Source organism: Martes martes, assembly GCF_963455335.1.
Source record: "Martes martes genome assembly, chromosome: 5".
Classification (NCBI taxonomy): domain Eukaryota; kingdom Metazoa; phylum Chordata; class Mammalia; order Carnivora; family Mustelidae; genus Martes; species Martes martes.
In genome coordinates this window covers 100,762,163-100,776,628 of record NC_137892.1, presented here as the reverse complement: position 1 = coordinate 100,776,628, position 14,466 = coordinate 100,762,163, and the positions used below count along the sequence as shown (strand labels likewise).

General features: G+C 44.3%; 1 protein-coding gene across 2 annotated transcripts in view; it reads left to right on the top strand.

Moving 5' to 3' along the window:
- LMNB1 (lamin B1) overlaps positions 1-9,295 on the top strand; it is a 54,873-nt gene extending 45,578 nt beyond the window's left edge. For both annotated transcript variants that reach the window (XM_080803665.1, XM_080803666.1), the window contains exons 9-11: positions 519-638; positions 5,904-6,011; positions 8,511-9,295. In XM_080803665.1, the coding sequence (XP_080659791.1) occupies positions 519-638; positions 5,904-6,011; positions 8,511-8,552 (270 nt within the window). In that variant the 3' untranslated portion in view covers positions 8,553-9,295. The remainder of the gene's footprint in view (positions 1-518; positions 639-5,903; positions 6,012-8,510) is intronic.
- The last annotated feature ends 5,171 nt before the right edge of the window (positions 9,296-14,466 follow it).

Sequence of the window (14,466 nt, the reverse complement as noted above, 5' to 3'; positions counted from 1 at the left end):
TGCAGATTTTTTGAGAGGAATTAGTAGGATCTCTTCATTGACTGCTCTTGACAGCTGAAAGATACTGTTGGAGTGGGTCAGAGGGCTCCATTCTGGAAGAATGGCCCATAAAACCCCTAACTGGGTGCTGACAGGGAGAGCTCATCCTTGCTCAGTGACCCAGCCCTGCTGTGCGGTTAATCCCTTATTCTTCATAGCAATCCCGCTTCTGTCCTATTTTATGGATAATGAGAATAAGGCCACTTGGCACACATTTAGCTGAAGTGTTGAGGGCTAGGAGGTGAATGTAGACAGTGTCACCTCAGATCCCTGGGCATCAGCATTCCCATTTATTGGATGGGGAGGCTGGTGCCTACGTAGGCACTCTTGGACCCACGGGTAGTTCCTACAGCGAGTCTGAAGCTGGGACACAGTTCTGAGACTTAGAATTAGGGGTTCAAGGTTCTTCATTATGTTGCTGTCACAAAGATTTGGGAGGGCTGGATTCTTGGTGGACTGATGTTCTTTCTTTTTTCTAGATCTGGGCTGCAAATGCTGGTGTTACAGCCAGTCCTCCCACCGACCTCATCTGGAAGAACCAGAACTCATGGGGCACTGGCGAAGATGTGAAGGTTATATTGAAAAATTCTCAGGGAGAGGTAAGGCCATTTCGTCAGTACCACTCCAGTGTCTGTTCCACTTGAAAGTTCTTTGTGCAAGTGCGATATCTTTTCAGCAGTTACATTGAAATGTGAAGTAACTGATTGCTTACACCAGGCCAAGGCTGCTGAGTAAATCAAAGTGAAGAGGACTTCACATTTTAGGAGTGAAATGGGAATGTATTGTGGAGCACTGAACATGAGCACAGGCTCCGGTTTCTGCCTCCGTTGCCCTCTGGGTTTGTGACTTTTGGCAAGTTCCTTTGCCTCTCTTAGTCTTCTCATTTTGAAATGGTGGATAATAATAAAGCAGGTCACAGAGCTGTGATAATACTAATGTAATGAGTATAATATAAAAGAGATACTCATTGGGAAACACTCAGAATGTATATATCTGGCCTTTGGTTAACTATGTTATTAGCTATTAGCTATGTTCCTAGCTCTCAGAATATTTGTGAAACTCTTACATTTGAAGATTTTGGAGTGTACATCTGCTTGATGGCTGTGTTTTCAACATGTCAGTCCTAGATTCTTATCAAAGAACATTCCCTACCCTTACTGTCCCATCAAGACTCCCGTGCCGTATGCACGCATGCACACCTGCCCCCCAGAAATGGGGCTCTGCCAGGGAGGGAGTGGGTGCAGGTCCACTTGCAGTTTCCCCTTTGGGTTTCTTTCTCTGCTCCCGTGATGTCAGTTGCAGACTTCTTAACCCTGTCTGGTGCTTGGCCCGTTGGCCTCTTTCACTAGGGTCCTAAGCACATCATGGGCAAGGACCTATTCTGATTTTCCCTGTCACAGAATAGGCCTTCAGTAAGAATTTCCTGGCTAAAAAAATTGTAAAAATTAAACACAGACCCTCCCTTAAGTTCAGAGAAATAAAGTAACTAACAGCATCTGCTGTAGGTGTTTGCATTCTGAGTCCCGTGCCTGGTGGTCTTTCCGTCTTTCCCTCACCAGGCGCGTCTGCTGGTCTTTGGACTGCTTTTTGTCCGGAATTCTTGTCTACTGGGTGAGGAGTTCCCTTGATCTCAGGCAGAGCCGGGAAGGGAAATGGCCTGTGATTCTTTCACTGTCAACCTCAGCACAGTTGTGTGAGATTTGGGGGCGGCTCTGGGGGATTCATCCCCGATACTCGGCCTGGTTCTCAGGGGAGCAGCGTTGTTGACCCATGCCGTCAGTCACTTGCAGGCTTCCTCCTGATCTCTCTGCGGAAGCCCTTGCTTGTTTCTGTCTCTGCACGTTGGGGTCCTTCCTCTGTGGCCACCGCCGCTGCCCTGCTGCACGGATGGTGGCTCTGGTGCTGGGCGCTTCCCTGACGTTGGCGTTGGCAGAACACGGCTCTCTCCACACGTGGCTGAGTGGTGATCTGCTCACGTCCAGAAGCCCTGTGGTGAGGGGCCCTGGCAGATGGAGCAGGCTTTAGTGAGCCCTGGGATCCAGGCCTCATCTTGCCATTTGTTTCTCTGAGAAAATGTGTTCAGGGTACAAGTGATCCTGTAGGAGTTTAGAATGTAGCAGGTTGAAAATTCCCCAAAATATCCCCCTCTCTGTCTGCCGGCCTCTGCCTACTTGTGATCTCTGTCAAATAAATAAATTAAAAAATCTTAAAGAAAAATTAAAAAAGAAAAAAAAAGAAAAGAAAATCCCCCAAAATAGATGGTAGATACCGTGATGGGGATGGGGCTTGAGGTGATATTAGAGTGACATCTCCATAATGCTAACTAGAGCTAACTGGAGCTCAGGTTTTCCTTCATAATTTAAATCTGTGAATATTAAATTATTTGGTTGGTTGGTTTGTTTGTTCTTTTTAACCAGCTTCTGTCTTCTGCTAGCTGGGCTCTGTTAAGTGGCTTCTATCAGAAATGAGGAAAATATCATGAATATAATTTGGGGTTTTTTTTTTTTTAAGATTTTATTAATTTGACAGAGAGACACACAGCAAGAGAGGAAACACAAACGGGGGAGTGGGAGAGGGAGAAGCAGGCTTCCCGTTGAGCAGGGAGCCCAATGTGGGGCTTGATCCCAGGACCCTGGGATCATGACCTGAGCCAAAGGCAGCTGCTTAATGACTGAGCCACCCAGGTGCCTCATGAACACAGTTTTTACGTCTGTGGTTGTCAGACAAATACATTTGGTATTTATTTCTTTAATTCTGAAACTGTTTATTAGTAGGTCCCAGGCCATATTTGCAACAATCCATAATTACCACCATAAAGACCATTGTTCTGTAGGATTGTAGATAATTAGCTTAAGTCAGTTTAATTTTTTATGTAAATTTTCCTCTTGCTGAGGCATTGGAAGTGTCAGAAAATGTAATTAAACTGTCTGTAATTTAACTGCCCATATAGTTTCACACAACCCAAAATCCGGAGATAGTGGACTTGATCCAATGGCTTACCCAGTGTCCTCAAGGATCTTCTGTGTCCCTGTTTTCTGAGTGTCTCTGGTTGAGGCAGGATGGGTGCCAGATGCTCCTGGAGGTGCCTTGTTCGAGGTTGGTTCTTTGTGGGATAGAGCTTCATTCCCCCTGAGTTTTCCCTCTGGGGCTTTACTTACATGGTACCAGCCTGGGTCACAGGCTCACCTCTAAACCAGTCCCTGGAGTCTGGAGGACAGAGTTAGCTTGAGCTGCCTTCTCCCCTCCAACAGCTCGATCTTGCTCTGCTCCTATGACTATGTGTCCCATCTCTGAAAGAGATGGGGACCCAGCTAAAACTGGGAGCTTTAACTGACAAATGAGGATGGGAATAGTGGACAACTAAAAACAGCAAATGTTGGCATGCTAAAATAGAATGTCTTTCTTTCTTTCTTTTTAAGATTTTATTTATTTGTCTAGTGGAGAGAGAGAGGAGGAGAGAGAGAGAGCACAAGCTGGGGGAGCGGCAGAGGTAGAAGCAGGCTCCTGAGATGCAGGACTCAATCCCAGGGTCCTCGGGTCATGACCCAAGCCGAAGCCAGAAACTTAACTGACTGAATCACCCACCTGTCTCTAGAATGGTTTTTTTTGTTTTTTTTTAAAGATTTTTATTTATTTGTCAGAGAGAGAGAGAGCATAAGCAGGGGGAGCGGCAGGCTCTTTGCTGAGCAAGGAGCCTGATGAGGGACTCCATCCATCTCAGGACCTTGGGATTATGACCTGAGCCGAGGGCAGATGCTTAACCGACTGAGCCACCAGGGCGTCCCTAGAAAGTTTTTCTGTGAGGGAACTAAGAAAGCAATCTCTCTGTACCTTCTGAAATATATTCATAACTGAAACTTGTATATGTGAATGACAACTATGATACCATAGTTTAACCATCGGCTCTTCCACCCACAAAAACCGCTCTGATCTGTATGTAACATTTGCTGATCTCTGTGGTGTGGGTATCTACCGCGCTACCACTGTGGTGACTTCAGGCTGTCAGCATGTCGTGACTGCGCAGAGCTGGGAGAGGTGAACATGTCAGGGGGCGTTAGCTGGCTTCAGTACACTCCTGAGTTGTGTACCTTTATGTGTACAAGGCTTTAATAGGGACCAACTGATAGTACGTTTTGTAGACAGACTATGTGGGTCTTTTAGGGCACTTGATAGGGTTCGATATCTTGCTGAGAGGAATTTTTTTGATAAAGACATTTATCTATTAGCACCTTGACTAATAACAATTTCCTGGGCCTCAACCTCCCAACGATTTTTGGTTCTAAATTTGTTTTATGATTTTTCAATCAATTTTTAACATTTAGCACACTCATTTTCTATACAGGCTTTCTGCATTACATTAATTGGTTTTTAAGTGTTGTCAGATGAAAAGTACTTAACCATATGCTTACACTAAAAGTAGTTAAATTGAATTAATTTGTAATTTGTTGGGCAAGTTGCTTTTTCTGAGTTTCACATTTGAGGACAATATTCTTATGTCATGTACCTTAAGAGCCCACATTTCCAGATGAGGTGTCTACGCTGGTCACCAGCTCCTGAGCTGGAATGTAGGAGTTCTCTAGCAGATTTTCTTTGACTTTTCTTTCCTCATTTTAGAATGAATTTTGGAAAACTGGGTACTCTAAGAGCTTTCTGAGAATTCTTTTTCTGTTTTGTATGCTGCTATTCCCCAATTGATCTCTTTAGAGCATTATAATTTACCTAGATTCACATGCTTTTTTGTCCGTGTGGGTTTGGTCAAAGCAGGCTGATATTTATGAAATGACTATTTGTGTGTGTAGGTACCGATTGAGATCCCAGAACTGAAGTTTCTGACTAATGGAAATTCTCAGAATAGACCAACTTATTTGTCCATGCAACAATAATCAAAATTCCACAGAAAATACTAGTGTACACTTTGCTTCATTTATAAAATATATCCTTGGACATATTTAAAGTGGAGCTCTCATTTGTACGACACGGTTTTTGGTTTTCTTTCTTTGCCATTTTAAACTAGCTGGTTGTGTGTTAGATTCCAGATAAGCTTTTATTGACGTAATCTTAGCATCTTCATGCATAGTTCTCTTTCTTGAGTGACCTTAGGATCTGGTACAGAGTAAGGTGAGCAGCCCTACGGCTCTCTGTGGGACACACTCATGTATTTGCTGGTCAGCCTTTTGCTTACACAGAGACACGGCTGCATCGTGCGAGTCAGCCTTCTCTCCAGGAGAGTCAGCTGTACGTGAGCCTTTCAGCAGGGAATGGAAGTCGTTCATTCTGTCTTAGCTCCAGTGAGTGACGGGCCTGTTTTCTGTGCGGAATATGTTGGAGCTTCTCCACTAATGTGAAGAAGGGAAGGCTCATCTGTCTTGATTCCATTTCCCAAGAGGAACCAGTTGCTGAAGGTGGAGTGTTGCCACCATGGTCCCCAAGATCACAGCATTTGGCCTTCATTGTCATTTTAGTCAGTTTATTTAGTACCTTCTTTCTGCTAGGAGCGTGGATCTTGAAGCTGAAGTCTTGGGGAGTGTTATAAAGAATCCAGTGTGCCACACGATTCCCAGAGCTCTTAGTAACAGAACAGAATCAAAAGCATTGGAAACTTTGCAGCAGGTGTTTCCCATTGGACACCAGGAGCTCCCCTGCAGGGAATATTGAAGATCTCAGAACTGCTACCAGTTATGCAAAATTTCCTGCCCAGTAGCTAAAGCTTTCAAGGAACCACTGTTTCCTTTTTAAAAAAATAATCCTACTGTAGGAAAGGTGCTCTTTCTAAAAGTTTGGCAAAGCAAAGTTCCCTCTCCCCGACTGCCTGTGTGATTTTTCAGTATGGTTTTAACTGAAGTTGGAGCCACTCTTGTTTTCAGGAGGTTGCTCAGAGAAGTACAGTCTTTAAAACCACCATACCTGAGGAGGAAGAGGAGGAGGAGGAAGCACCCGAAGTGCTTGCAGAAGAAGAACTTTTCCACCAGCAGGTATTACTTTCACATATTTAAGTTTTATTGACAGAAATATGGAAAAACCAAAATCAGTAGTGAGGTGGGTTTTTCCCCCCCCCCGTTACTTGCTGAACCATGTAAGTGATTGGCCAGTTGGAGTTGGTTCGTTTTTCCTGAGGGGATAGTCAGGATAGCACATTAGAGCATGGGAGAAAACATTAGCACATCTTTTAAAACATTTGTTTTCTAATGATATCACATTTCAGTTTTGTTTTATAGTGTACCTAGTATGTTCAGGTAGGGCCTGTATATCACTTACAAATATGCATATATGGGTTGGAATGCATGCTCAAAAAAGAGTTCTGTGAGAGAGAAGTTCAGATCACTAACTTGGAGTATCTGCATATAAACTTTAAAAACCAGAGTAATATTCAACTGCAGTGGGAAACAAAATCCTTGCTATATTAGGTTTCTAATCATCTAATTACAAGATAGATTTTAGCTGATGCTTGGGCTTTTGAGAGCACTTGAAATAAAGAAACTCCAAATTTGATTTTAATTAATTAAATTGGAATTATTAATAAGTAATAAGCGTTCAGTTTATGTTCTCAAGCTGTTTGAGTCAGATGATTAATCAGAATTCTTACCCTTATCCTTGTAAGACTTTGTCTCTGTATCTGCAGATTTATAAATCTCTTCGTTGTACTTCACTGGCCCCAGTCCTGCTCCAAAAAACATTCTTGTATGTGGTTAGCCCCCAGGGTTGAGAACCACTGGAAGTGGGTTGGTTGTATGAGGTAGAATGAAGTTTTGCATACTTCCTCATACATTTTGGAGGACTATTTAAGAACAGATACTTTAGGTTTAGCTTGAACAAGAAAACAAGGACAAGATCCATTTCCTACCCTTACTGGGAAGCATTATAACGACTGGAAGTACAGTAACAGTGTAAGAGAGGTCTCAGTGCGGAACAAGTGGCTCACAGTAGGAGTTGGAGCAGGCAGATGCCAGAGACAAGGCCACCAGAAGAGTTAAGATCTCCGGGAAGTGTGCTTGTGTGGTGTTTTGAAGGACTGGCAGTGTTCTGAGTATTGAGGACAGGCATTGGTGTTCTGCGGATATTTGAGTTACATGTTGGCTGCCTTAACATACACCCCAGAGCTTAGTGCTATAGACCCGTTTCTTACTTGCCGTGATGGTAGTTTGACTGGGCTCAGCTGGGCACTTAGCTCTTTTGGTCCACGTGATGGAGAGTGAAGTTAATGCTGTGGTTGCATTCAGCTGAGATCATGGCTGGGGCTGGAAGGTTCTCCCTATTTCTCTCCATGTTCCTTTATCCTTCAGTAGTTTAGCCCAAGCTTAATTATAACATAGCAGCTGGCTTCCAGGAGGGTGAAAAGGAGAGTGAAAGGAGGGTGAAAAGGATCTCTAAAAGGCAAGGCTCATACTCTCATAGCCAAAGTGAGTTTCTAGGCCATCTCCAGTCCCAGGTGAGAGTAAATAGTCTTCAGCTCTTGATGGGAGGAGTGGCAGAGTCTGTGATGGTCCTTCGTTCACCACAGGGGATGTGTCAGGACTTGGGCACCAAGCGTATCTATCCAGTTGTGTCGGAGGGTGTGTCAGACATACAGGAAATGGGAGCTTGGCAGTAAGTGTGCAGTTGGGATGCCTGGGCAGGTAGCATCTGCACACTGCGGAGCCAGGGAGACCCTGAGACTGAATCCACAGTCGACTCGAGAAGGCAGACTGCAGAGACAAGGAGGGACTGTGTGAGTGGAGGTTCATGGGGGTGTGGGTACTGAACTTGAGTGGGGAGAGAAGGAAAAGAGGTCAGATGGATGAGGCTTTTTAGCTTTTGTGATCAGGGTAGGTAATGACTTCAAGGTTTAAAAGAGGGAAGGTGACAGAGTAGATATTTTGACTTTGTATTAGAGAATTGGTCCAGTCGCCTTTCGAATTGATTGGGGGGGTTTTTTTGTGACCTTAACTGCCCAGTCCGGCAGTGAGTCACAAGTCAGACTGTGAGGGAGGGAGCTATTTTGACTTCACATTTGAGGGTGAAGCCAGAGCACGTGCTCTGGGATGTGTAAGCGGAGGACCCAGCCCGCCAGGGTCCCTGATGTGGTTCCACATGGAACCTGCTGACCTCCTGTTTCCCAAGTTATAAAAGGTTATTTATTGAACAATAGCTTTCAACTTCAGCTGCATATTATAATTACTTAGGGAGCTTTAAAATTACATATAAATAGATACACTTCCCAATTTAAATGAGAAATTCTCATTTAGTTGGTCTAGGGACCTAGATCAGATTTTTTTTTTAAGCTCCTCTGGATCCGAATGTGCAGCTGGGGTTCAGTGTCGCTGTTCTCAAATTTGTTGGAAGGAGTCTGTAAGAAAAGGTTAGAAAGGGTACGTGAGAGATTATAAAAATTCATTTGGAGTCAGGTAATACAGATGTGTCCTGTCTCTGCCTTAGTGAAAGTAGTGTTATCTACTTTCTTAGCACTGATCTGTCTTTCTCCTTTGCCTCATCAGGGAACCACAAGAGCATCCAACAGAAGCTGTGCAATTATGTAAACTTCTCAAGTCAACGGTCTTCCTCCAAATAAAGAAGTATGGTAATCCTTACCAACATGCAGTGCAGAGCCTTCTCAGAAGCACAGAATATTTTTGTATTTCCTTTATGTGAATTTTTAAACTGCGAATCTGATGGCCTTAATTTCCTTTTTTGACACTGAAAGTTTTGTAAAAGAAACCATATCCATACACTTTGTTGCAAGATGTGAATTATTGACACTGAACTAACTGTGTACTGTTTGGGAAGGGTTCCTCAAATTTTTGACATTTTTTTGTATGTGTGTGTTTTTTTAAGTTCTTATGAGAAGGGGATGGGAGGGTAAATAAACCACTGTGTGTCTGGGTATAATCTGAAGATTGCTCCATCTAGATTAGCAATCTGCTCTTGATTACTTTCTGCTATATATAACGGTGCTGTGAGGGGGGGCATTTTTCAATATATCGAACTTTTATACTGAATTTTTGTAATAAACAATCAAGGCTACAAAAAATTTTTTTTAATAGAAAAGAGAAATTTTGTAAGAAGGCAATATTAACCTAATCATCATGTAAGCACTCTTGGATGAAGGATTCCACAAAACTTTGTTTTATGGTTACTTCTTCTCTTAGATTCTGAATTCATGGGGGGGTGGGGGGTGGGAGGGAAGGGTTTCTCTTAAAACGCATTAGCTGTGTTTTTAAAGATAGTGTAACTTGCTTTAATTTCCTATGTTACATTAACAAATAAACGCTGTTTTAATATTAATCTGCTGTCTTTTTTAACTTTAGTTAAAGCCCGATGGGGGGGAAATACTATCTTGGTTTTGCTTTTCATAAAAATAATTTGGCTGCTTGTTTAGGCTAGTTGTTTCTTTAAGCTTTGATGATGTGGAAGATAAATAGACTGTATTTGTGTTCTGGTGTCTTCCCCACCCCTTTTCAGTACTCTGTTGTCATTATTAACGGTAGTAACGATAGTAAGAGCAGTGATAATAGCTAAGGTTTTGGAGCCAGGCCTTGTGCGCAGTGCTTTATATTTTTGAGCTTATTAACAATAAGACCTTTCAAAATCTCTTCGTATAGGAAAGCCAAACAGAGACAGGGACAGTGGCAAAGGATGCTGAGGAAGACATTCCTCTCAAAGGAAGAAGATGGAGATAATACCTGGAATCTAGTTTGACTGTCCTGTAAAGTAGAGAAGAGATACTGAGTAACAGGGACCTTCTAGAGGGTGAAGGTGTGAGTGCTCTGACATAGGTAGGTGTGTGCTGTGGGCCGCTTGGTTGTGTGTGGGGGTGACTAGGCTGTCATTTGTTAGGGGCTTGGGGCGTTTTTGTCATGAGATTGCTTTAGCCAAGTGTGTTCATCTTAGAGAAAGTGGAAAGTCTGGACAATCCTTAGAGCGGACAGATGATCAATTTCGGAAGCCAACCCAGAGTCAGTGTTTGGTTTTCCCTTAAAATATTCCTCCGGGAAGCTGTGCAAAGACTGCCAGCTTTCCCTTGAAAATAACTCACAAAGTCTCAAAATTACTGTGCTCTGCAGATTTACTGCAGACTCTGGTGCCGTCACAGACACAAGATAAATGCTGGGGAGGATGCTCTGTCTGGCGAAGCAGATAAAATGATCACTTCTCAACACAGATGGATCTTCAGAATGAGAATGGCCCTGTGGATGGCCAGCTACGGCTTGGAACCGTTTTGCCACAAGATGGGGTTCTTGTCCTCAGAATACACTCGGGATACTTTACTGCTGGGTAAACGAGGTGCTGGAAGGCACACTTGCAGGAGGTAGGCGTTAGGAAGCATTGGCGCCTGTAACCTGGATGCATGGTGCCTGCTCCAGTGACACAGATGTCCATCTCGTGAGCTAGAGTGAAAATCCAGGCCCTGTTAGTACAGGGTATGATGTCCCTGGACATGTAGCAAGCCAGACACTTGGGTTTACTCAGTCTGACAAAGTTGAGACTAAATTGAGCTTTTCAGGAAGCAAGCAGCGCTTGTGTCTGTCCCCGCTGAGCGGGAGAGGCAAAGGGTCTGAGTCCCTGTTGCCCCTGCTTCTTCTCTGTGTTGCCACATTCGAGGAGCTTACGGGTACATTTCTGGATTATCGAACTATTTTACAAGCACGTAATTTCCCCTTCGTTTTGTCTTTGGTGTTCTGGTTCTACCACTATTTAGACAGGGTTGTTGTTCTTGTTCTTTGTTTATTTGTTTGTTTAAGTAGGCTCCATGCACAGTGTAGAGCGCAGTGCGGGGCTTGAACTCATAACCCTGAGATCAAGACCTGACCTGAGACCAAGAGTTGGGTGCTTAACTGACTGAGCCACTAGACAGGGATTTTATTCATTTGTTCATTCATACATTCATTCATTCATTCCTCTTGTGTGTAGGTCTCATCTCTGTGTTCTTCATTAAGAAAATTCAGGGTGTTCTTATTTTGTTCAATCATCTCTTTCCTGTTCACTGTTCTTCCCTTTTGTGATTTCTTTTAGATTTATATTTAACCTATTCTTTTTCATATCTTTTTTGTTTTAAAATTTTATTTATTCATTAGAGAGTAGGAGAAGCAGACTCCCTGCTAGGCAAGGAGCCCGATGTGGGGCTCGATCCCAGGACCCCAGGATCGTGACCTGAGCTGAAGGCCGACTCTTAACCGACTGAGCCACCCAGTGCCCCCTTTCATATCTTTTACATTTCTGTGTTGTATTTTCAATAACTTCTTTGTATTTATCTCACTAATCTTGTTCTCAGCCTTATTTTTTTTTATCCTTACTGAATTTGTAATTTCATTGACTATACTTTTCATTTCTGGAATTATCTTTGATTCTTTTTCAAATTTGCCCTTTTTTCAACTCTTCTTCCTTTTGTTTTTCTTCCTTTTAAAGAGTCATTCTAATCACACTTGTTCTACAGTTTCTCATCTATGTCCCTGAGTTCTTGAAATTTTAATTTTTCCGTTAGCTACAGAGAAAGGAATGGTTTACTTTGTCATGGGGTTTTTAGGATTGTGAACTTTTCTTCAGCAGGGGTTGTTTATTTCGTGAGTGGTTTGTGTCCCTACCGAATGGAGTAATTTAGGGGTTTCCTGTGCCAACTCCCCAGTGATGATAGTGGACCGGACCTTTGTTGCCGTTTACTCCTATTGCGGTGGTGAAAAATGCTCTCGGCTGCTGGTGCATGGGTCTTCTTGGTTCCTTAGAGGTCGCTTGTACCTGCTGCCTCCAGTCCCCCATCAGAAGTTTGGCTTTGCTCTGGGCCTGCCGGCTTGCTGTAGTGGAGATGTGGGAGCACCTGATGGTTCTCAGCCTTTTGCAGTGGGCTCCCTTCTGGGTCCTGCCCGTGAATGGAGTGCGTGCCGTGTTTCTTACCCCGATCTCCATCCCTACACTGAATGCTTGCTCCTTTATGGCACCTAGGTAGTTTTTGTTCTTATTTTAAGCTTGGCTCTATATTACAACAGAGATTTAGTTACAGTTTATCAGGTTTACCCTGAAAGAAGCGGTCCTCCTTGCCGGCTTATTTCCGCATCACACATCAGTACAAACATCAGCGCACTTATTTGCATGTGTGTATGTGTATGTATTTTGAGAGAGATGATTATCCTAAATCACGTTCCTGTGGTTTCAATTTCTCACCCACCATCCCTTCCATGAAATCTTAAATTACAAAGAAAGTTCTTTGAATGCCCTTTCTTTTCCTGGCCAGATCACATGTTAAAAACAAAATGGGAAATTGAAAAGGATCTTTAAATAACTCCTGCTTGTGAATCACTGGCTTCTAAACAAAATGCAGATCTTTTTAGTTCTGTTTTGGGAAGGAGCAGCATGGGAATGAATTTTAGGAGGTAGCACCAAAGGAGAATGACTTGAACCTCTGACTCCAGGTTCTGGTATTTCCACGAGAGTTACCTGGGAAAACCCAGAATTCTGAAATGGGGAAGACTCTTTCCCTCTCCTGCCAGAAAGGAAAAGGCACAGAAGGACACAGTATTTAGTATTCTGTGTTTCTGCCATTTGCCTATCTTACTAATGAGATACTTAGAACTGAACTGATGGCAAAATACATGTACAACTCACAGAAGTTGTATTTCAGGGTGTTGTAGGGAGAGTTTCACGTGAACGTGCTGAATGGGGACAGTCTGAATGGGGAGAGTCGCTAATCAGCAGTGGACAGTAGGGGGAGTGGGCGTGGCTTGGTCGGGCAGACTGAGGGTGGAGGACGATCAGAGAGGCTGACTCATAGAGGCTGAAGGGTGGCCAGTCGGCCCTGGAGGCCCCCCACATAGTGTGTGAAATCCCTCCCTGCCCCCCTCCTACTGTGACGTCTTTTCCTTCATTTCCAGCAGCACAGTAGATCCTGTCTTTTGCTGACTTTTCTCCAGAGGCACAAATGCACCTCAGTGTGAGGAGGCAGCCTGTTCAGTAGCTTAATTACTTTCTGACGATAAAGCACACACGCGTCAGATGACGTGACTTCTTCCTCCACCGATCTGAATTGGAATTCATCAGAACTGGAGTTGGAATTCTCCGCTCAGGTGCCGGCCAAGTTTGCTCTTAGAGAGAAGTGCAGCTCTTGTTCCATTTCAGTAATTTTCATCCCTCCTTTGGCTGTGTTATTGCTTCTGATGGGCCCTGGTCAGTGGGTTCTAAAGATTTCTCTGCCTCGTTTATATCATTTTCTTAATCATTGGTGTTGATTTCTTGGATCTAGAATAAGAAAATCCTCCCTTGCCTTTTAAGCCTTTCTTCGGGGGACCCTGAGCCCACAGCCTTAGTGCTTCATCCTCTCGGCCCCCAAGGCCTCCCCCAGGCTTCTGGATTTCCCCGCATGTTCTGTGTTGGGGGCCCAGCCCCCCAGAGAACTGTGCTGACTCAGAAATACCTTCACCAGTACTTTTTTTTTCCCTCAGTGTTTGTGACACAATCTGGATAATTCTTGTTTGTCGAATGCACTGGAGTGTTTCTCCGACCACCTTCCATACAGGCCCGTGTGCTACAACTTAACTTCTGTTCCCAGTGTTGCCTGGAGTGTCACTGTGTCCCCAGAGGGATGTGGGGGAGCTCTGCTGAGTAGGTCCTGTCAGGCCAAAGCTGGCTGAGAGTGGTTTCCATATGACTTGTTCATTGTCCCGTTTCCCCAGCTTGGAGTCCCAGAACCTTTGTGTTCCTTTTCCCTTCTTTCCCCCCCTTGCTCTACATTTGAGCCAGGGAGATTCCCGGCTCACACCAGCCTTCACCAGGTGCTACTTTCTGAGTTAGCCGTGGCAGCTGGAACATTCCCTTCCAAAGCCCGGGATTGTGACACGACCCCGCCTTCCCGCGCCACGTCCTGTCAGCTCCCCACTCCTCTGTTAGGCCACCTTCCAGCCAGTGTCAAGAGGGAACGGAACCCAGGCTCTATCTAGGGCCAAGATTTTCCTATGATTCATTTTTCCAGTTGCCAATTTCTTTTATGTTCTTGTCCTGCTGAGAGAAAAACTGGAAATGTGAACCTTAGAAAAGAATGAGCTGAAGACGATACATGCGTGGAGTGCTGTTGCGTAATCACCATCAGTCCCCCTCACAAAGGCCACCAGGGGCCTGGCTTGCACTCAGGGCTGTGGCCGTGGGTCCCCAGGAATAGTGTTCCTGTGTACAAATCTGGGAAGGGGGACTTCTGTGGAGAAGAAGGAGGATATTTGGGTGACTCGGGCTGGCCTGCAGGAGCCTGGGGAACTTTGGGGACCTGGCTAAGAGAGAGTGGCAGTCACAGGGTTCTCGAAGTGCAGTGCTGCCCCTCAAAATTACCTGACATAAGGTTTGCGGTACTGCACTGGCTAGGGGGTATCCCTTGTGTTGCTGAGGCGCTTACTGGCCCAGGAATTGGGTTATTTATTCACTCAGCGACCATTCTCTGGGGGATTCGATTCTGCCCAGCGCTGCCGGAAATACCGG